The sequence below is a fragment of the Podarcis muralis genome, chromosome 13 (assembly GCF_964188315.1).
Source record: "Podarcis muralis chromosome 13, rPodMur119.hap1.1, whole genome shotgun sequence".
Taxonomy (NCBI): domain Eukaryota; kingdom Metazoa; phylum Chordata; class Lepidosauria; order Squamata; family Lacertidae; genus Podarcis; species Podarcis muralis.
In genome coordinates this window covers 38,934,732-38,956,964 of record NC_135667.1, presented here as the reverse complement: position 1 = coordinate 38,956,964, position 22,233 = coordinate 38,934,732, and the positions used below count along the sequence as shown (strand labels likewise).

At 43.5% G+C, this 22,233-nt stretch overlaps 2 protein-coding genes across 2 annotated transcripts; both read left to right on the top strand.

Annotated features, from left to right (window-relative positions):
- The first annotated feature begins 365 nt into the window (after positions 1-365).
- On the top strand, positions 366-8,519 carry LOC114582055 (vomeronasal type-2 receptor 26-like). Its single transcript, XM_077918307.1, has 6 exons — positions 366-375; positions 1,592-1,911; positions 3,021-3,878; positions 6,189-6,416; positions 7,211-7,337; positions 7,624-8,519. Exons 1-6 carry the CDS (start codon positions 366-368, stop codon positions 8,517-8,519), a joined length of 2,439 nt encoding a protein of 812 aa, XP_077774433.1.
- A 2,942-nt stretch (positions 8,520-11,461) lies between these two features.
- LOC144325375 (vomeronasal type-2 receptor 26-like) lies at positions 11,462-20,330 on the top strand. Its single transcript, XM_077918306.1, has 6 exons — positions 11,462-11,536; positions 12,075-12,464; positions 13,173-14,030; positions 18,013-18,240; positions 19,023-19,149; positions 19,435-20,330. The coding sequence occupies exons 1-6, from the start codon at positions 11,462-11,464 to the stop codon at positions 20,328-20,330; spliced, it is 2,574 nt and encodes an 857-aa protein (XP_077774432.1).
- The last annotated feature ends 1,903 nt before the right edge of the window (positions 20,331-22,233 follow it).

Genomic DNA, 22,233 nt, shown 5'->3' with positions numbered 1-22,233 from the left:
AAAACATGTTTTTCTCCATTCTTCCGATCTTCCCAGCAATAACAGCACCTAGTTATTATCTCATTGGTAATTATCACACTTGTCATCATTGAATCTCCTTTGGATAAGGTCCACATAGATTTCGAGAGAATACGAGTCAAAGACTAGTATTAAAGAATCCCTTCCTGCCATTTCAAACAATGGGGAGGGCAGAGGAAGAGGCAGGATTTTCACTTTTCACCTGGAGAGTTGTAAGACAGCCTTTTAATCTGTGGATTGGTGGAATGACATGGCATTTGTGTGAGGGCAAAAGATTCTAGTGAGGTTGGTTCTGAAGCTAACAGGCATGTTCTCGATGGAAGTAAAGGTGTGTGACTAGAAGGAACATGGGCCTCAGTATGCTGCTGATTATTGTGTCCATTCTCTTCTTTCTGCCACATGTGATGGGCAAACATAACAACCGTTGCACCACCAATGATTCACTCAGGATTCCACATGAATTCTATCAGCCTGGTGACTTTATAATTGGTGGACTTGCTTCTCATATCTTTGGCTCTTTTGCTAAAGAAGACTTCAGAGAAATCCTTATCACCCATCAAGTCCGTACTTTCTTGTAAGTAGTGATCAAGTACATCAACTAATCATTTGATTCTGATTCCCCATTCCTAATATTGCTTACTCAGAAACAAGCCCCCATGATTTCAGTGGGATTACCCCCTGCCCCCACAGAGGTAGGAATAAGAGTTAGGTGCTAAACTGAGGAGTTAGCTTAGAGAAGGGAAATGGTGATCTGAAACTGCTAGTAAGATGAGATAGCTTGGACTTGCTGATCAGTTCTGATCCCCCATTTCCTCCCTCCCCTTCACAATTCTCTTCCAGGCAGTGCTTCATTAGAGGAACAAAGGTTTAGTCTTACTTGGAAATCTGAGCTTCTGATGTGGAAGCCATTCTTGAAATGAGGGGCTTCTGAATGCACTGAAGAGCCAAAGAAGTAAGAGAAACAGAGTCCCCAAAGAGGTGCAAACACCAGAGTCACTTTCAGATGACTTGTTTATTTAGCATTCATCCATATTAGACACTGTTGGTTTTTAATGAGCACTCATTCTGATTTGTTTGTGTGGAGCTTCAATGATGTGTGAAGCTTGCATTGTCCCACACTTCGCACTGAATTTCCTCATAGGTGTTAGAATCACAACCCAAAACATTGGCAACCTGGAAGCACCCTCGGAGAAGTAACCAACATCCAACTGTTGAAAGCTTCCAGTACCCATCACCAGGCAGGAGGGGAGATACAGGGGATGGGGGAGGTGACAGGATACTCCCCAAAGTGCAAGTGGTAAGATAGCTCTCTGGCTTCACTTTGAGTTCTTGAGAGAGTCCTGCTTTGACCCCAGACTGTGTTATGGTGAGGGATGGGGAGAGAAATAGAAATTCCACCTGTTTCCATGCTCTGCACAGCTACATCCTGATTTCAGAGGTAAGGGAGCATGTTGGAGATAAAGTGAGGTGCCCTTCTCAGGTCTGAACATTAAAGCAATCCTGAGAAGAGTATTGGATGAGCAGCAACATGATAGCCTAGGAGCAATTTTCCAATGGCTTGCATATCTCTCAGTTATACACCATAAAATTATCCATTGCAGTATTATGCCTAAGAACTATCAGCATATTCTGGCTTTGGTGTTTGCGGTCAAGGAGATCAATGAGAATCCCACGATCTTGCCTAATATCACCTTGGGATTCCACATCTATGACAGTTACACCAATAATAGGATGACCTATCGGGCCATTCTGGACCTTATTTCCATGCATCCCAGATATGTACCCAACTACAGGTGTGGCATTGAAAAAAATCTGATGGCTGTCATTGGGGGACTTGACTTTGGAACATCCCTCTACATGGCAACCATATTGGGTGTCTACAAGATTCCCCAGGTAAAATACTGATTTGGGCACTTCGCAGCTCACTTATTATTATGTTTCCTAACCAGTGTTCGGAGTTTCCGTGCGCTGCTCTGGTTCGCCAGAAGCGGCTTAGTCCTGCTGGCGACATGACCCAGAAGCTGTATGCTGGCTCCCTCGGCCAATAAAGCGAGATGAGCGCTGCAACCCCAGAGTTGGTCATGACTGGACCTAATGGTCAGGGGTCCCTTTACCTTTAACCAGTGTTCACCCAGTGTTCGCCATAGCTCAGTGCAGGCACCTCTCAGTTGGGCACCAATGCCATTCTATGAGAACAAGAGAGAAGTTCATGGTGGGCTCCAGCACCTCTTTTTCTTGAAAAATAGCACTGGGTTTTAAACACGTAATTTAATGGTAAGTCACTTTAGGAGGATTTCTATATTTAAAGGATTTAGATATAAAAAAATATAAATAGCTAAAATAATTTTTTTTCTAAGTTTGCCTTGTATCTGAAAGAAAACATGATTGGTGCCTGGTGAGCAACAAATGGGTTGCTGTGACCAAAAGGTTGTCTCTGATGTCACCTTTTACACCTTCCATGAGGAGGAAAGAGAGAATAGCCTCCGCCAGGGCCGTCCCTACCATTGTACCAAGTGAACAACCATATCAGGCTGTTCTGATAGGGGTCAAATATCAGTGGTGGTTGAGACAAGACACATGACTCTAGTTCTGTAGGCTGCAGTTCAGCCATGGAAACGTCAGATGTTTTCAAATCAACCTCTCTCTATCCAGGCAAACAAGAGGCAGTATTACTGTTCAGAGACACATACTGTACTAGCCAAGTACATGAACTGGAGGAGGGTGTGGCACAGGATGAGTGAGACATGTGTCCTGGGGGCAAGCTCTGTAGAGTATTCCAAGGGCAGCATAAGGCCCTGGATGTGAGGTTACGCATCCTTCTACAATCCAGTGTCTATGACTCTTTCTTGAAGGTTGGAGCTATGTATGCAACACAGCCTCTCCTGGTTCCTATCTTGGGAAATGCAATTTTCTCTCCCACTCTTTTTGACAGAACAGACACCACATATGAGTTCCTTCTACTACATCCATGAACCAATTTTTATTTCTTCATTTCCTTTCAGCTCAGTTATGGCTCCTTTGCTCCACAGAACACGGATCAAAGCCGACACACTCCCTTCTACCGGATGGTGCCCAGCGATGACCATCAGTACACTGGGATTGTTGAGTTACTTGTCCACTTTTCATGGACGTGGGTAGGATTACTTGCGGACAATAAGGAGAGTGGAGAGAAGTGTATACAGACGCTGCAACCTCTGCTTTCCAGTAAACATATTTGCTTAGCCTTCTTAGAGAGAACTTCCCAATCTAGTTATGAGTATAATAACGTTCATTTACTGTATCTCCAAGTGAATCAAGTGATTGTGAAGAGCAAAGCCAGTGCTGTTATTTTATGCGGGATTTCTGCAATCATACTTGTCTTGCAAGAAATGTTAGCACAATGGGAAGGGGGAAATGTGGCTGGGACACCTATGAGAAAAGTGTGGATTCTGACTGCTCAGCTCGATTTCATAGGAATCACTTATCCAACAAGATGGGATATGCAAGTCTTCCAAGGTTCCATCTCCTTTAGAGTTCATTCCAATGAGGTGCAAAGATTCAGAGCCTTTCTTCAGCTCCTAAACCCCTTTGAGGAAAATGGCGATGGTTTTCTCAAGCAGTTCTGGACCCTGGTTTTTCGCTGTTTATTTCCAAACTCCAACATGGAGGAGAAGCCCAATGGAAGCTGCACTGGAGAGGAGAAGCTGGAGGAGCTCCCTTCATCTGATTTTGAGATGAGCATGACTGCCCACAGTTACAGTGTCTATAATGCTGTCTATGCCATGGCACATGCTTTACATAACACATTGTTGCACAGGTCCAAACAGAGGGCAGCGATGGAAGGAGAGATGCAGGAGCTACCAAAACTGCAAGCTTGGCAGGTACTGGTTACCATTTGACATGGGCGGGATCATGATGTCCAGGGGTATGTGCAATAGTGCCCTGAAAATTAGTATAGATAACCATACAGCATTTCTCTCATTCACCTTCAATCTCTTCTATTATTATTTCCTTCCTTCTGTGCAATTACACTCAAGTGTGGCTCCTGTTCATTTTCCCTATAGAGAATTTGAGAAATAAATTTGATGGTTTTTCCAAGAGGCAATATATTGAAACTGACTGTAAGTCAGGCTTCCTCAACCTTGGCCCTCCAGACGTTTTTGGCCTACAACTCCCATGATCCCTAGGTAGCAGGACCAGTGGTTAGGGATCACAATTCACACAGAATTTTTGTTTAAGGTGTTTGGCATAATTTTGGCCACAACTTTATTAAAAAACATAAATGTGGGTGGTTGCTTAGGCATTGGTTACGACTATCTGTCCCCGCCCAGGGGCAGAACTGTCTTCCAGTTTCCAGTGAAAGCCAGTAAGGGTAAACAAAGAGAACAACAACTACCAGACTTTTAGAAGACATCTGAAGGCAGTCCTGTTTAGGGAAGCTTTTAATGTTTGATGTATCACAGTATTTTAATACTCTTTTGGAAGCCGCCCAGAGTGGCTGGGGAAACCCAGCCAGATGGGCGGGGTATAAATAATACATTATTATTACTATTATTATAAACAATATTAGGGAGAAAATGGAGCTGGGCACCATACCCTCACCTTTCCCCGCATGCTCCCAGGGCCTTGTGTAGCCCAAGCCCCATGCCAGGGATTCGGACGAAAGCATGGTAAGACCCTGGATTCCTTTAACGGAATTCCCTTGCAGCAGCAGCAGCATTGGAGGGGCAGGCACAGCCAACCCTTACCCCTCCACCAACCAATTTTTAACCAATGGCTAACCACAACTTACAAGTTGTGACGATTTGCTATGCAGTAGGCAAAAACCAAATGGCACCAGCCAATCAGCCAAATGGACAAAATTCCTACCAGGCCCCTGCCCCAAAAGCAGACAACCCCATGACAGGAATAGCAAGGTCAAACGCAAGAGCCCTAAGTAAGGGAGGGTGGGCGGGTGATCCGGTGCATGCAGCGAAAGAGAACGCTCAATGCTGCGTGCCCTGTATATAAAACCTTTGGTCCATCTCACAACTTGGCAACATCAAAAATTCCCTAGTAACCCAAACAGCCCATTGACCGCCAATGGCCATCTAAACGATCTCACCCAGCAACAGAGGGCTGGCTTGTCAGACCCCACGGAAACATGTGCTCTCCATGAAGGAGAACATGCTTTGCCAATCTTTGATCATTTATATGGGAATTAAACACTAGTTCCTATTTACAGAGTTATGTGGAAGAGAACATGGGTTGTTTGACCCTTTAAGAAATTCCCTTTCCCCTCCTATAAAAACTATGCAATGGACTCTCTTTTATATTTTAAACAGAGAATAACTTTTACTCAGTGTACTTGCACGGGTTAGATTAAATATACCAAACAGGCAGGTGTTCCTTATGTTACCAATACATCTTACATAGATTTGAATCTAAGACAAAAACTGCTACAGACTGACTAACTCTGAGACAGGAAGCAGCATAACAGAACAGAACTGCTGCTCTGTTAAGACTGTTCATAACTGCCATGATTGTGCCAACTGAAATAAGTGCCTCCAGCACAGGACATCACAGAGTTCTACAGCCCTTGTGAGCATTTAGCCTTTCCTTAGCATTTTGGATGCTTTCATCTCACAGTTTAGGGGCTAGGGGAGTGACGACCTCCATTGCTCTTTCCCTTTTACAAGCTCTCGTCCCCTTACGCTGCTATTGGGGGCCTTTAAGACACTTATTGGTTAGCTGGAAAAGTCCTACCAAGCCAACTATTCCGGTGGCTTCTCCAATTAATGTGTGGTTCTTCCGACCAGGGAGAGGGGAGGAAGGAGAGAGTTTTAGCCACCAGTGTTTCTTGTAGTGAAGTGGGCAACAATGAATTCAGTGCCTTTGATGATGAATTTGTTGTGCAAGACGGTTCAGAGTGGAATGGCAAGATGTTATTGAGACTTTTTGGGGCTACTGCATCTGTAATCAAAAGCTTCCACCCTGTGGCTTCAGCCCTTGTAATTGTTTCTTGTTCAGCAGGGAACTATGTGCTTTAGCTTATTTAAAAGGTCTAGAAACCACCCTTCAAAAGATTTAAAGCTCTAGTCTGAGCTTTAAAATCCCTGCCATTTACAGGCAGACTCTGCCCCAAACTGAGTTCAGTAAGGAGTGGCATTCGGGCTTTAATTCAGTGCTCCTTTGTTTCCCTTTCAATGCAGCTTCACCCCTTTCTTAGGAGTGTCTCATTTAACAACAGTGCTGGAGAAAAAGTATCTTTTGGTGAAAACAGGGAATTAGAAACTGGATTTGATATTACGAACTTGGTCACTTTCCCAAATAACTCCTATGTGAGAATCAAGGTTGGGAGGATAGATCTGGAGGCTCCCCCAGGAAAGCAATTTTCCATTCATGAGGACAAAATGGTGTGGCATAAAAGTTTTCTCCAGGTGAGGAATGACAGCAATGTCCATGAGATGTAGGTAAACAAAATATTATTTCATTGCAGATCATGAGTCTAGAGTGTTCCTATCAAAGTGTGGTACATATCTTGAGGCACATGTGGAACATGGACTCCTTATTTTGCTTTTGTTTTCTTTTAATAGAAGGTTAGGACCTGTTACCCGTTTAGGTTCAGCATTGTTTTGATCAAATCATAATGAGAAATTTGCGTGTTTTCTAGGTCTTCATACTACACCCCTGATTGCTCCTTGTCTTTGGCAGGAAGATATGAAGAAAGCTTCTAAAAGGAGTCAGCTGAAGCCTCTTTTCAGTTGGGAAATGTGATAATTACACAATGTTCCAAATCCCAGAAAGGCTTCTAAGCATGTTCAGACATGTGTGTTAGACTGCTCCTTACACCCCCCTACTCAGCACAGGAAGATCAGAGGGGGAACAAGTACACCAAGGATGTCTCTGGACATTGGGTGCAGGGCTGGTGAATATTCACCCACTCCTCAATTTGAGCCCCTGTGCATTTTCTGTAGTGCCTGAAGGAAGCTCAAAAGAAAGCCATTTTAAGCACCTCCCCACCCCCCAGTTGTGGATAGTGGTATTTTTCACCCTGAGTTGGTTCTAAGGAGATCATTCGCACCTCTTAGTCAATACTAAAATCCCACTGCGCATACAATACTGAGAATGCTTGGAATGTCATGTGTTCCTAATTGTAGCAGAGATAATGGGAGACAAAGATCCTATACAGCTGTATGTGCTAAACTGTCCCCATGCTTATTCCAACGGGCAGGTTCCACCCCATTCTGTGTGTAACCCAAGTTGCCCTCCTGGTTCCAAGAAGGAAAAGAAGGAGGGGGAGCCATTCTGCTGCTATGATTGTGCTCCATGTCCTCAAGGAAGGATTGCTTCCCAGAAGGGTAAGAGACACAACTCTCCCCCCCTCCCCCCCTCACACACTACAGTGGCCAGGCCACCCTGATCCAAATATCTCCACAGTTGACATACCAGATGAAGATGGTAAGAGGCACCAGTAGCTACACATGCTAGTAGGCTTGGGGTTCAAACACATTACATTGTATCTGGTTTGTTGGGAAATACCTAAGATATTTCCGATTTCATCCTAAGGGGTCCATATTGGAGGAATTTGTAGTTGCTCTTTAAGACATGATGAGTCTGCATCTAAGCTTTTCTTTTTTACCTCAGACATGAATGACTGTATTGGATGCTCAGAAGATCACTACCCAAACAAGGACCAGACACAATGCATTCCAAAGACAATCAGCTTCCTGACTTTTGGAGAACCACTTGGGATGTCCATAGCATTTCTCTCTCTCCTTTTCTTTCTGCTCACACTTTTGGTCCTAGTAATCTTTGCTAAGCATCAAGACACACCACTCGTCAGGGCCAACAATCGAGATCTGACCTACACTCTCCTCACGTCTCTCCTCCTTTGCTTTCTCTGCCCCTTCATCTTCCTCAGCCAACCAGAACGAGTGAGCTGCCTGCTCCGACAAATGACTTTTGGTGTCGTTTTCACTGTGACTGTTTCTTGTGTGTTGGCTAAAACCGTCACTGTTGTTTTGGCCTTTGTGGCCACCAAACCAGGTTCCAGAATGAGGAAATGGGTAGGGAAAAGACTGGCAAGTGCCATTGTGTTGACTTGTACTATTATCCAAGCTGGTATTTGCACTGTGTGGCTGGGAACCTCTCCCCCATTTCCCCATTTTGACAAGCATTATTTGACGGGAGAAATTATTCTGGAATGTAATGAAGGGTCAGCTGCCATGTTTTACTGTGTCCTGGGCTACATGGGCCTCCTGGCCATTGTCAGTTTTGTTGTAGCATTTTTAGCCAGGAAACTGCCTGACAGCTTTAATGAGGCCAAATTCATCACCTTCAGCATGTTGTTGTTTTGTAGTGTTTGGATCTCCTTTGTTCCGGTCTACCTGAGCTCCAAGGGAAAACACATGGTGGCTGTGGAGATCTTCTCTATCTTGGCCTCCAGTGCTGGCTTAATGGGTTCCATCTTTGCTCCCAAATGCTACATTATTATGCTGAGGCCTGACCAGAACACCAGAGGGCAATTAATTAGAAACTGAATGAGAGCGAAAAATAATAATTTTACAGGTGTGGCATTTAAAACCAACCAACCAACCAACCTTTTTGTGTTCCCTTTTTGGTGGTGTTCCAGGTCTGTTGCTTAATGAATGATGCTTCACAAATGGTACCAGAACATTCATTTCCTATCACACAACACCTCAGGTTGTAGTCTTACAATTACTTGCGAATTATCTCCATTGAAATTAATGAAATTCACTATGTGTATATAGGATTAGTTTTAATAAAATATTCTAGTATGCAAAGGAAGCAATCACATATAAAAGAAGATGGCCCAGCATAAGATATACCAGTGTAAACTTCTCCACATGCAAGCCCAATTCAGCAGCAGCACTATTGTGGCCTGAGCAGCCTAAGCTTGGCAAAAGAGAACAAACCTCTAAAGTATTGTTGGAGTTATAACATCCTATTTGGCAGCTTAACTTACTCCACTTTGCCAAGTTACATGATGAAATGGACAGGACATTTATTTACTTATTTAGCCTATCTCCCTCTACAGTGGTACCTGGGGTTACATACGCTTCAGGTTACATACGCTTCAGGTTACAGAGTCCACGAACCCAGAAATATTACCTCAGGTTAAGAACTCTGCTTCAAAATGAGAACAGAAATCGTTCTCCAGCGGCACGGCAGCAGCAGGAGGTCCCATTAGCTAAAGTGGTGCTTCAGGTGAAGAACAGTTTCAGGTTAAGAACAGACCTCCGGAACGAATTAAGTACTTAACCCGAGGTACCACTGTACTCTGGTTCTATTCCTGGACCTGCTCTTGGAACGCCCCCTTTCCAGGTTTTATACTGGCTTAAAAATTATTGGACATGGCTCAACTGGCTGGGTTCTGGCTGAGGAAGGATGGGGAAAATTTGCTGGCATATCTGTAGCTGAACTGATGATGAGAGAGTTACACTTGCATAGCTTGGCTGCAGCAGGAAGCTCCCAGCTCAGCCAGAGACCCACTAGACAGTGGCGTAGCATTGGGGGGTGGGGACTGGGGGCTGTTGCCCCAAGCACACAATCGGGGAGGGGAGCAAAATAGGCACCACCTGCAGAGATCCCTGTCGCACCTTGCCTGGCTCCAGCAGTGATAAATACCATGGAATGGACATTGCTAATGCAAATATCAAGGTTAGCTTTGTGCCCATGTGGTGCAGTGGTTAGAATATTGCACTTAGAACAAGAAGACATGTGTTCATATCCTTGCTAAAAGGGCCACCACCAATACGATGTAATAGAACAAAAAAGCCAAGTCAATGGCTATACAAACATGTGTTTCAGTACTTTGAAATACTGTAAGATAGTTCCAAATGCATCTTGACATTGCCTTTGTTAGGAACATTCTTGCACACAGATGTTTGCGGACAACACAGTGTGCTACCTAAAACTTGGCAAGAGGAGATTTACTGAGAAGTGAAGTTCAGAACTGTTTGTTCTATTTCCTAAACCTTTGCTCAGCCATGAAACTTTGAGGATGGTCTTAGGAAGGCCACTATGGCACCATAAAGACATATGTGTGAACTTGAATGGATGCGGGGCAGGGGGTGACAGAGATGGCTTTTCATGAAACATCACAAAACATGCTTTCCTCCATTCTTCCGATCTTCCCAGGAATAACAGCACCTAGTTATTATCTCATTGGTAATTATCACACTTGTCATCATTGAATCTCCTTTGGATAAGGTCCTCATAGATTTCGAGAGAATACTAGTCAAAGACTAGTATTAAAGAATCCCTTCCTTCCATTTCAAACAATGGGGAGGGCAGAGGAAGAGGCAGGATTTCCACTTTTCACCTGGAGAGTTGTAAGACAGCCTTTTAATCTGTGGATTGGTGGAATGACATGGCATTTGTGTGAGGGCAAAAGATTCTAGTGAGGTTGGTTCTGAAGCTAACAGGCATGTTCTCGATGGAAGTAAAGGTGTGTGACTAGAAGGAACATTGGCCTCAGTATGCTGCTGATTATTGTGTCCATTCTCTTCTTTCTGCCACATGTGATGGGCAAACATAACAACCGTTGCACCACCAATCATTCACTCAGGATTCCACATGAATTCTATCAGCCTGGTGACTTTATAATTGGTGGACTAGCTTCTCATATCTTTGGCTCTTTTGCTAAAGAAGACTTCAGAGAAATCCTTATCACGCATCAAGTCCGTACTTTCTTGTAAGTAGTAATCAAGTACACATCAACAAATCATTTGATTCTGATTCCCCAATGCTAAAGCTAAATTTCGCTAGGATCCCCCCCCCCCCCCCGGTCAGAGGTAGGAATAAGAGTTAGGTGCTAAACTAAGGAGTTAGCTTAGAGGAAGGGAAATGGCGACCTGAAACTGCTAGTAAGATGAGATAGCTTGGACTTGCTGATCAGTTCTGATTCCCCATTTCCTCCCTCCCCTTCACAATTCTCTTCCAGGCAGTGCTTCATTAGAGGAGCAAAGGTTTAGTCTTACTTGGAAATCTGAGCTTCCGCTGTGGAAGCCCTTCTTGAAATGAGGGGCTTCTGAATGCACTGAAGAGCCAAAGAAGTAAGAGAAGCAGAGTCCCCAAACAGGTGCAAACACCAGAGTCACTTTCAGATGACTTGTTTATTTAGCATTCATCCATATTAGACAGTGTTGGCTTTTTAATGAGCACTCATTCTGATTTGTTTGTGTGGAGCTTCAATGATGTGTGAAGCTTGCATTGTCCCACACTTCACACTGAATTTCCTCATAGGTGTTAGAATCACAACCCAAAACATTGGAAGCACCCTCGGAGAAGTAATCCACATCCAACTGTTGAAAGCTTCTAGTACCCATCACCAGGCAGGAGGGGAGATATAGGGGATGGGGGAGGTGACAGGATACTCCCCAAAGTGCAAGTGGTAAGATAGCTCTCTGACTTCACTTTGAGTTCTTGAGAGAGGCTTGCTTTGACCCCAGAGTGTGTTATGGTGAGGGATGGGGAGAGAAATAGAAATTCCACCTGTTTCCATGCTCTGCACAGCTACATCCTGATTTCAGAGGTAAGGGAGCATGTTGGAGATAAAGTGAGGCGCCCTTCTCAGGTCTGAACATTAAAGCAATCCTGAGAAGAGTTTTGGATGAGGAATCTTGCAAATGTAAACAAATTATGCATAGCTCTGATGAGGTAAAGAGTGGCAGCCAATTCAGTAGATAGTCTTGTAGGAGCAGCCACACTACAGAATAGGAAAAGTTACCAAGGGGTAGGATGTTAGAGAAAAGGTGTGAACCCTTCCCTGGTCTAAATATTAAACCAAGCCTGAGAAGAGTTTCTGGTGAGGAATCTTAAAAACTCATCTTGCCTTTGAAGTAGGGTTTTTAGAGCACCATTTGTTCTCCTCTAAGCCGGGCTATGACAAACACACATGACACCCCAAGTTGAAAATATGTCAAGTTGAAAATGTTTCACAGATCTAGAAATGTTGATTACTATCCTACCTCTCTCTCCTCATTTTCAAACGGATCTGAACCAACAAAAGAGTTCTCTGCTAAGATGATACAAAGCTCTTAAGGAGTAAGGGGGGGGGGCATCCTAAGCAGCAGATAGTATTGGAGGAGCAGCAACATTCTAGCCTAGGAGCAATTTTCCAATGGCTTGCATATCTCTCAGTTATACACCATAAAATTATCCATTGCAGTATTATGCCTAAGAACTATCAGCATATTCTGGCTTTGGTGTTTGCGGTCAAGGAGATCAATGAGAATCCCACGATCTTGCCTAATATCACCTTGGGATTCCACATCTATGACAGTTACACCAATAATAGGATGACCTATCGGGCCATTCTGGACCTTATTTCCATGCATCCCAGATATGTACCCAACTACAGGTGTGGCATTGAAAAAAATCTGATGGCTGTCATTGGGGGACTTGACTTTGGAACATCCCTCTACATGGCAACCATATTGGGTGTCTACAAGATTCCCCAGGTAAAATACTGATTTGGGCACTTCGCAGCTCACTTATTATTATCTTTCCTAACCAGTGTTCGGTGTTTCTGTGCGCTACTCTGGTTCGCCAGAAGTGGCTTAGTCCTGCTGGCCACATGACCTGGAAGCTGTATGCCGGCGAGATGAGCGCCGCAACCCCAGAGTCAGTCATGACTAGACCTAATGGTCAGGGGTCCCTTTACCCTTTACCTTTAACCAGTGTTCACCCAGTTTTTGCCATAGCTCAGTGCAGGCACCTCTCAGATGGGCACCATTGCCATTCTATGAGAACAAGAGAGAAGTTCAAGGTGGGCTCCAGCCATGGAAATGCCAGATCTTTTCAAATCAACCTCTCTCTATCCAGGCAAGCAAGTGGCAGTATTACTGTTGAGAGACACATAATAGCCAAGTATCTGAACTGGAGGAGGGTGTGGCACAGGATGAGTGAGACATGTGTCCTGGGGGTGAGCTCATGGAGTATCCCAAGGGCAGCATAAGGACCTGGGTATGAGGTTACTCATCCTTCTACAATCCAGTGTCTATGACTTTTTCTTGGAGGTTGGAGCTATGTATGCAACACAGCCTCTCCTGGCTCCTATCTTGGGAAATGCAGTTTTCTCTCCCACTCTTTTTGACAGAACAGACACCACATATGAGTTCCTTCTACTACATCCATGAACCAATTTATATTTCTTCATTTCCTTTCAGCTCAGTTATGGCTCCTTTGCTCCACAGAACACGGATCAAAGCCGATCCACTCCCTTCTACCGGATGGTGCCCAGCGATGACCATCAATACACTGGGATTGTTGAGTTACTTGTCCACTTTTCATGGACGTGGGTAGGATTACTTGCTGGCAATAATGAGAGTGGAGAGAAGTGTATGCAGACTCTGCAACCTCTGCTTTCCAGGAAGCATATTTGCTCGGCCTTCTTAGAGAGAACTCCCCAAACTAGTTATGAATATAATAACATTCATTTACTGTATCTCCAAGTGAATCAAGTGATTGTGAAGAGCAAAGCCAGTGCTGTTATTTTCTGCGGGAATTCTGCATCCATACTTGCGTTACAACCAATGTTAGCACAATGTGAAAGGGAAAATGTGGCTGGGACACCTATGAGGAAAGTGTGGATTCTGACTGCTCAGCTTGATTTCATAGGAACCACTTATCCAACAAGATGGGATATGCAAGTCTTCCAAGGTTCCATCTCCTTTACAGTTCATTCAAACGAGGTGCAAAGATTCAGAGACTTTCTTCAGCTCCTAAACCCCTTTGAGGAAAATGGAGATGACTTTCTCAAGCAGTTCTGGACCCTGGTTTTTCACTGTTTATTTCCAAACTCCAACACAGAGGAGAAGCCCAGTGGAAGCTGCACTGGAGAGGAGAAGCTGGAGGATCTCCCTTCATCTGATTTTGAGATGAGCATGACTGGCCACAGCTACAGTGTCTATAATGCTGTCTATGCCATGGCACATGCTTTACATAACACATTGTTGCACAGGTCCAAACAGAGGGCAGCGATGGAAGGAGAGATGCAGAAGCTACCAAAACTGCAAGCTTGGCAGGTAAGACTCTCCTCCCTGGAAGAGAGGGGAGTGGTTGTGGGCGGGAGACCGAGCTCCGCCCCTGGTAGGGGGCCTTAGCCCCCTCCCCTCCTTACCTGGCTGGCGCCCACGCCCACCGGAGGCAGCCAACCAGGTGCCTCCGGGGGGCGTGTGTAGCAGCTTAATGCTGTGGTGCCAGCTCCGCCTCCTCCTCATTCGTCGTCGTCCCTCAGCGAGTCACCCACCCTCCACTCCCATTTAGCTCAGGGTCTAGGTTTTTGGTTTTTTGTTTTTAAGTATTTATTCAAAATTTTAGACATTATCACCAAACACATATAAACCCATCTCCAAAGTACGATAGACAAAGAGAAACACACAAAAAAGAAAAACATACAACATCAAAATCAAATCCTTAATATCCATACTTTCTTCACCTTTAGACTTCCTCGCGTCTCTCGTTCCTGCATTCCAAATTTATAAAGTTCTAAACAGCAAATTATCACCTTGTTTCAATTCTTATTTTGTATTTTTCCAATATTATGTCTCTAGTTTTAACTACATTAACCAGAAGTTTGAATATTTAATTTAGGCATAATATTAACTCCAAATTTAACTTTTTCTCAAATTTCACCTGTTCTCAAATTCCTTTCAACTAGCTTACTGATGCCACATTTATTTATTATTCTTGCATCTTTTCTTAACACTCATACAATTTACAATGTTTTTGTAGGTAATCCTTGAATTTCTTCCAATCCTCTTCCACAGCTTCTTCTCCCAGGTCGCGGATTCTGCCAGACATTTCTGCTAATTCCATATAGTCTATCAGTTGCATCTGCCATTCTTCCAGCGTGGGCAAATCTTGGGTTTTCCAATGCTTAGCTATAAGTATCCTTGCTGCTGTTGTTGCATACATAAAAAATGTTAGATCCTTCTTTAACACCCTCTGGCCAACAATGCCCAGAAGCAAGGCCTCTGGTTTCTTAGGAAAGGTATACTTAAATACCTTTTTCAACTCGTTGTATGTCATTTCCCAGAAAGCCTTAACCCTAGGGCAAGTCCACCAAAGGTGAAAGAACGTTCCTTCAGTTTCTTTACATTTCCAACATTTGTTATCAGGCAGGTGATATATTTTTGCAAGCTTAACTGGGGTCATGTACCACCTGTATATCATTTTCATAATATTTTCTTTTAAGGCATTTCATGCCGTAAACTTCACACCGGTGGTCCATAACTTTTCCCAATCAGCAAACATAATATTATACCCAATGTCCTGTGCCCATTTTATCATAGCTGACTTGACCGTTTCATCTTGTGTATTCCATTTTAGCAGCAAGTTATACATTTTTGAAAGAACCTTAGTTTTAGATTCTAACAGTTCTGTTTCTAGCTTCGATTTTTCCACCTGGAATCCTATCTTTTTGTCCAAATTAAAAACCTCTTTGATCTGAGCATAATGTAACCAGTCCCGCACTTTATCTTTTAGTTTCTCCAAACTCTGCAACTTCCAAGAATCTCCATCTTTTTCTAATATTTCCCAATATTTCAGCCATTTGGCCTCCATGTTGAGTCTTTTCTGGGCCTTAGCTTCCATTGGTGACAGCCACCTTGGGGTCTTGTTTTCTAATAAATCTTTATATCTTATCCAAACATTAAACAATGCTTTCCTGACAATATGGTTCTTGAAAGCCTTATGACTTTTAACCTTGTCGTACCACAAATATGCATGCCATCCAAATACATTGTTAAAACCTTCCAGATCTAAAACATCAGTATTTTCAAGAAGTAGCCAGTCTTTCAGCCAGCAGAACGCTGCTGCTTCATAATACAACCTTAAGTCTGGCAGGGCAAACCCCCCTCTTTCTTTAGCATCAGTTAATATTTTAAACTTAATTCTGGGCTTTTTGCCCTGCCAGATAAATTTAGAAATGTCTCTCTGCCACCTCCTGAAACACTCCATTTTATCCATAATCTGTAAAGTCTGAAACAAAAACAGCATCTTTGGTCTAGGTTTTTGGCCTTGCTATGGACCTTAGGTTGGTCGCCCCGGTTGTCTGGGGGGCCTGGTAGGAATTTTTCCATTTGGCATTAGGCTTTTTGGTTTTTTCGCCTACCTCGTAGCAATCGTCACAACTTTTGTGGTATTGGTGGGTAGGTTAGGCATTGGATTCATGTGTTGTGCTGTGTCAAGGGCTAGGTGTGGCCATCGCCTATGCTATCTACCGTGGGTTATTCCGTTAAAGGAATCTGGCGGTCGTGTATTCCGTCCGATGCCTGCTTGGCGGGAGGCCATGGCACGACCCTCGGTGACATCAGGGGGTGAGCCTATAGTTGGATTAGCATCAACAGGCTCCACCTACTGTTGAATAAACCCACCTCCTATAGTCATCCAATGCCTAAGCCAATACCTTTTCACTGCTGTAATCAATAAAGTTGTGGCCTTTCCTTGCCCATTAACCTTATATCACGTGTCCTTGTGTATTTATTTCACATAGCGGGGGTCGGGCCCTCGATCCACAACTGACTACCATTTGACATGGGCAGGATCATGATGTTCAGGGGTATGTGCAACAGTGCCCTGAAAATTAGTATAGATAACCATACAGCATTTCTCTCATTCAACTTCAGTCTCTTCTATTATTAATTCCTTCCTTCTCTGCAATAAACGCTCAGTGTGGCTCTTTTGAATTTTCCCTATAGAGAATTTAAGAAATAAATTTGATGGTTTTTCCAAGACACAATATATTGGAAGTGACTGTCTAAGTCAGGCTTCCTCAACCTTGGCCCTCCATATGTTTTTGGCCTAGATCTCCCATGATCCCTAGCTAGCAGGACCAGTGGTCAGGGATGATGGGAACTCAAAACATCTGGAGGGCCGAGGTTGTGGGCGAGATCCCATCTCTCCTCATTGCCCATGGTATCTGCCAGAACTGCAAAGCCATTGCAGACAGGGATTTGAAAAGTCTATTTCATTTGCCAGAAAATAGACCTCATTCTCTGTTTGTTTATGTAGGAATTAAACACTAGTTCCTATTTACAGAGTTATGTGGAAGAGAGCTTGGGTTGTTTGACCCTTTAAGTAGTTCCCTTTCCCCTCCTATAAAAACTATGCAATGGACTCTCTTTTAAATTTTAAACAGAGAATAACTTTTATTCAGTGTACTTGCACGGGTTAGATTAAATATATCAAACAGGCAGGTGTTCCTTATGTTACCAATACATCTGACATAGATTTGAACCTAAGACAAAAACTGCTACAGACTAACTAACTCTGAGACAGGAAGCAGCATAACAGAACAGAACTGCTGCTCTGTTAAGACTGTTCATAACTGCCATAATTGCACCAACTGAAATAAGTGCCTCCCGCAAAGGACATCACAGAGTCCTCTAGCCCTTGTGAGCATTAAACCTTTCCTTAGCATTTTGGATGCTTTCATTTCACAGTTTAGGGGCTGGGGGAGTGAGGTCCTCCATTGCTCTTTCCCTTTTACAAGCTCTCGTCCCCTTACGCTGCTATTGGGGGCCTTTAAGACACTTATTGGTTAGTTGGAAAAGTCCTACCAAGCCAGCAATTCCGGTGGCTTCTCCAATTGCTCTGTGGTTCTTCCGACCAGGGAGAGGGGAGGAAGGGGAGAGCTGTAGCCACCAGTGTTTCTTGTAGTGAAGTGGGCAACAATGAATTCAGTGCCTCTGATGATGAATTTGTTGTGCAAGATGGTCCAGCGTGGAATGGCAAGATGTTATTGAGACTTTTTGGGGCTACTGCATCTGCAATCAAAAGCTTCCACCCTGTGGCTTCAGCCCTTGTAATTGTTTCTTGTTCAGCTGGGAACTATATGCTTTAGCTTATTTAAAAGGTGTATAAACCACCCTTCAAAAGATTTAAAGCTCTAGTCTGAGCTTTAAAATCCCTGCAATTACAGGCAGACTCTGCCCCAAACTAAGTTCAGTAAGGAGTGACATTCGGGCTTTAATTCAGTGCTCTTTTGTTTTCCTTTCAATGCAGCTTTACCCCTTTCTTAGGAGTGTCTCATTTAACAACAGTGCTGGAGAAAAAGTATCTTTCGGTGAAAACAGGGAATTAGAAAATGGATTTGATATTACGAACTTGGTCATTTCCCCAAATAACTCCTATGTGAGAATCAAGGTTGGGAGGATAGATCTGGAGGCTCCCCCAGGAAAGCAATTTTCCATTCATGAGGACAAAATGGTGTGGCATAAAAGTTTTCTCCAGGTGAGGAATGACAGCAATGTCCATGAGATGTGTGTAAACAAAATATTATTGCATTGCAGATCATGAGTCTAGCAAAGTGTGCTGCATATCTTGAAGCACATGTGGAACATGGACTCCTTATTTTGCTTTTGTTTTCTTTTAATAGAAGGTTAGGACCTGTTACCCGTTTGGGTTCAGCATTGTTTGATCAAATCATAATGAGAAATTTGCATGTTTTCTAGGTCTTCATACTACACCCCTGATTGCTCCTTGTCTTTGGCAGGAAGATATGAAGAAAGCTTCTAAAAGGAGTCAGCTGAAGCCTCTTTTCAGTTGGGAAATGTGATAATAACACAATGTTCCAAGTCCCAGAAAGGCTTCTAAGCATGTTCAGACATGTGTGTTAGACTGCTCCTTATACCCCCCTACTCAGCACAGGAAGATCAGAGGGGGAACAAGTACACCAAGGATGTCTCTGGACATTGGGTGCAGGGCTGGTGAATATTCACCCACTCCTCAATTTGAGCCCCTGTGCATTTTCTGTAGTGCCTGAAGGAGGCTCAAAAGAAAGCCATTTTAAGCACCTCTCTGCCCCCCAGTTGTGGATAGTGGTATTTTTCACCCTGAGTTGGTTCTAAGGAGGTCATTCGCACCTCTTAGTCAATACTAAAATCCCACTGCACATACAATACTGAGAATGCTTGGAATGTCATGCGTTCCTAATTGTAGCTGAGATAATGGGAGACAAAGATCCTATACATCTATATGTGCTAAACTGTTCCCATGCTTATTCCAACGGGCAGGTTCCACCCCATTCTGTGTGTAACCCAAGTTGCCCTCCTGGTTCCAAGAAGGAAAAGAAGGAGGGGGAGCCATTCTGCTGCTATGATTGTGCTCCATGTCCTCAAGGAAGGATTGCTTCCCAGAAGGGTAAGAGACACAACTCTCCCCCCCTCCCCCCTCACACACTACAGTGGCCAGGCCATCCTGATCCAAATATCTCCACAGTTGACATACCAGATGAAGATGGTAAGAGGCACCAGTAGCTACACATGCTATTTGGCTTGGGGTTCAAACACATTACATTGTATCTGGTTTGTTGGGAAATACCTAAGATATTTCCGATTTCATCCGAAGAGGTCCGTATTGGAAGAATTTGTAGCTGTTCTTTAAGACATGATGAGTCTGCATCTAATCTTTTCTTTTTGACCTCAGACATGAATGACTGTATTGGATGCTCAGAAGATCACTACCCAAACAAGGACCAGACACAATGCATTCCAAAGACAATCAGCTTCCTGACTTTTGGAGAACCACTTGGGATGTGCATAGCATTTCTCTCTCTCCTTTTCTTTCTCCTCACACTTTTGGTCCTAGTAATCTTTGCTAAGCATCAAGACACACCACTCGTCAGGGCCAACAATCGAGATCTGACCTACACTCTCCTCACGTCTCTCCTCCTTTGCTTTCTCTGCCCCTTCATCTTCCTCAGCCAACCAGAACGAGTGAGCTGCCTGCTCCGACAAATGACTTTTGGTGTCGTTTTCACTGTGACTGTTTCTTGTATGTTGGCTAAAACTGTCACTGTTGTTTTGGCCTTTGTGGCCACCAAACCAGGTTCTAGAATGAGGAAATGGGTAGGGAAAAGACTGGCAAGTGCCATTGTGTTGACTTGTACTATTATCCAAGCTGGTATTTGCACTGTGTGGCTGGGAACCTCTCCCCCATTTCCCCATTTTGACAAGCATTCTGTGATGGGAGAAATCATTCTGGAATGTAATGAAGGATCAGCTGCACTGTTTTACTGTGTCTTGGGCTACATGGGCTTCCTGGCCATTGTCAGCTTTGTTGTAGCATTTTTAGCCAGGAAACTGCCTGACAGCTTTAATGAAGCCAAATATATCACCTTCAGCATGCTGTTGTTTTGTAGTGTTTGGATCTCGTTTGTTCCAGTCTACCTGAGCACCAAGGGAAAACACATGGTGGCTGTGGAGATCTTCTCCATCTTGGCCTCCAGTGCTGGCTTAATGGGTTCCATCTTTGCTCCCAAATGCTACATCATTATGCTGAGGCCTGACCTAAACATCAGAGAGCAATTAATGAGAAACTGAATTAGAGGTTTTTTTATTTTTAGAGGTGGGGCATTTAAAACCAACCAAGCAAGCAAGCAACCCAGCAACAAACCAACCAACCCATTTTCTTCCCTTTCTTGATGGTTTCCCAGGTTTGTTGTGTCGTGGTTGATACTTCACAAATGGTACCGGAACATTGTTGTCCTTTCACAGACCATCTCAGGCTACAGTCTTACAATTAATTGGCAATAATATCCATGGAAGTTATTGCAGTTCACTACATGTATATGGGATTTCAGTTTTAATAAAATATTCTAGTATACATTGTACACACAATATTTACTCACAACATATTTGTATCACCCAACATTTAGCAAGAGGAGATTTATTTCGAAGTGACGTTCACAAATGTTTGTTCTATTGGCAAATCCTTTTCCTCAGCCTTGAGGCCAGGTCACTATGACAGCATAAAGACATAGTATGAGCTACATGAAAATGCTATCAATAAGATACAACACATACATACCCCTTTTGTTTTATTTTACCTTATTTTACCATATCTTATTCTTATAATATATCTAGTCATATGGTGTTCGCGTGATAAGAAATCAAAGGAATTGAGATCAACATGGTTTGATCCACCATGTGTTCAGAATATTTGTAATCACCATGGAATTTCCTTTTCCAAATACAGAGGTATTTGTTAAATCACAACAATATATGCTGCATTTATGTTCCAAGTCTGCACTGATGCATGGGCATAGCCAGGATTTTTGTGGGGGGGGGCAGGACTTTTGTTAGGAGGGCAGAACCGACATGACTGGTCATTTCGTTAAGTATTTCTGTTGTTTTCCTTGATCTCTTGGCTACACCCATGCACTGATGCTGCATAATGTTCTCTCTCTCTCTCCTTTCTGATTTTACTTCTGTAAATTTCCCCCGTTTTCTTATAATTTTAATTTTTTAAATAAAAGTGATATAAAAAAATTAAAACTTGTGAACATGAACGGACAGCAGTTGTATACTCTCTCTCTCTCCCTCCCCCCCTCTCTCTCCCTCCCCCCCCCCTCTCTCTCTCTCACACACACACACATATTCTGGAGTCTGTTTTCTGTTACTGTCAGTGCTCTATCCTGTTTTGAGCATTGTAAGGTAAAGATAAAGGGACCCCTGACCATTGGATCCAGTCGTGGCCGACTCTGGGGTTGTGGTGCTCATTTCGCTTTATTGGCCGAGGTAGCCGGCGTACAGCTTCCGGATCATGTGGCCAGCATGACTAAGCCGTTTCTGACGAACCAGAGCAGCGCACGGAAACGCTGTTTACTTTCCCGCTGGAGCGGTACCTATTTATCTACTTGCACTTTGACGTGCTTTCGAACTGCTAGGTTAGCAGGATCAGGGACTGAGCAACGGGAGCTCACCCTGTTGCGGGGATTCGAACCGCTGACCTTCTGATCGGCAAGTCCTAGGCTCTGTGGTTTAACCCACAGCGCCACCCGCGTCCCATTGAGCCTTGTAAATGGTAACTATTCCTACTTCTGTGGTGCAGCATGATTCCAGGACCAACATCTTAGCAATCACACCTTTTTGGGAGACACATCTAAACTTCTATGTAGATGAATGTTAACAATCTATATATTAGCAGTCAATAGGGATGGGGAGAAATTCTATTCACAACCTATCGTATTGGCATTGCCCAAAACAATATGGGGACTGAAACAGAGCGATCCTTCAAAATTCACACGTATCTAAATCTGCAATTCCATTCCCCAACCACGCCATGTTTACAAAAATGTGTAGATTAGGGGAAAACGTGCATAAAAATGACTGCAAGTGAAAATAACATATTAAAGCCATAATATTATGAGAAATTGCTTGAAAAAAATGTGTATATTAGTAGTAACTGCATACAAAAATGTGTTTATAGTGGGAATTAGATTCT

Bases quoted from the DNA above. Each gene is read 5' to 3' on its own strand.
- LOC144325375 (XM_077918306.1), top strand. From the start codon at position 11,462: ATGGTGAGGGATGGGGAGAGAAATAGAAATTCCACCTGTTTCCATGCT. The intron at 11,537-12,074 runs GTAAGGGAGCAT...CATCCTAAGCAG, and splicing joins GCTACATCCTGATTTCAGAG to CAGATAGTATTGGAGGAGCA. The intron at 19,150-19,434 runs GTAAGAGACACA...TTTTGACCTCAG, and splicing joins AAGGATTGCTTCCCAGAAGG to ACATGAATGACTGTATTGGA.
- LOC114582055 (XM_077918307.1), top strand. The intron at 3,879-6,188 runs GTACTGGTTACC...CTTTCAATGCAG, and splicing joins CAAAACTGCAAGCTTGGCAG to CTTCACCCCTTTCTTAGGAG. The intron at 7,338-7,623 runs GTAAGAGACACA...TTTTTACCTCAG, and splicing joins AAGGATTGCTTCCCAGAAGG to ACATGAATGACTGTATTGGA.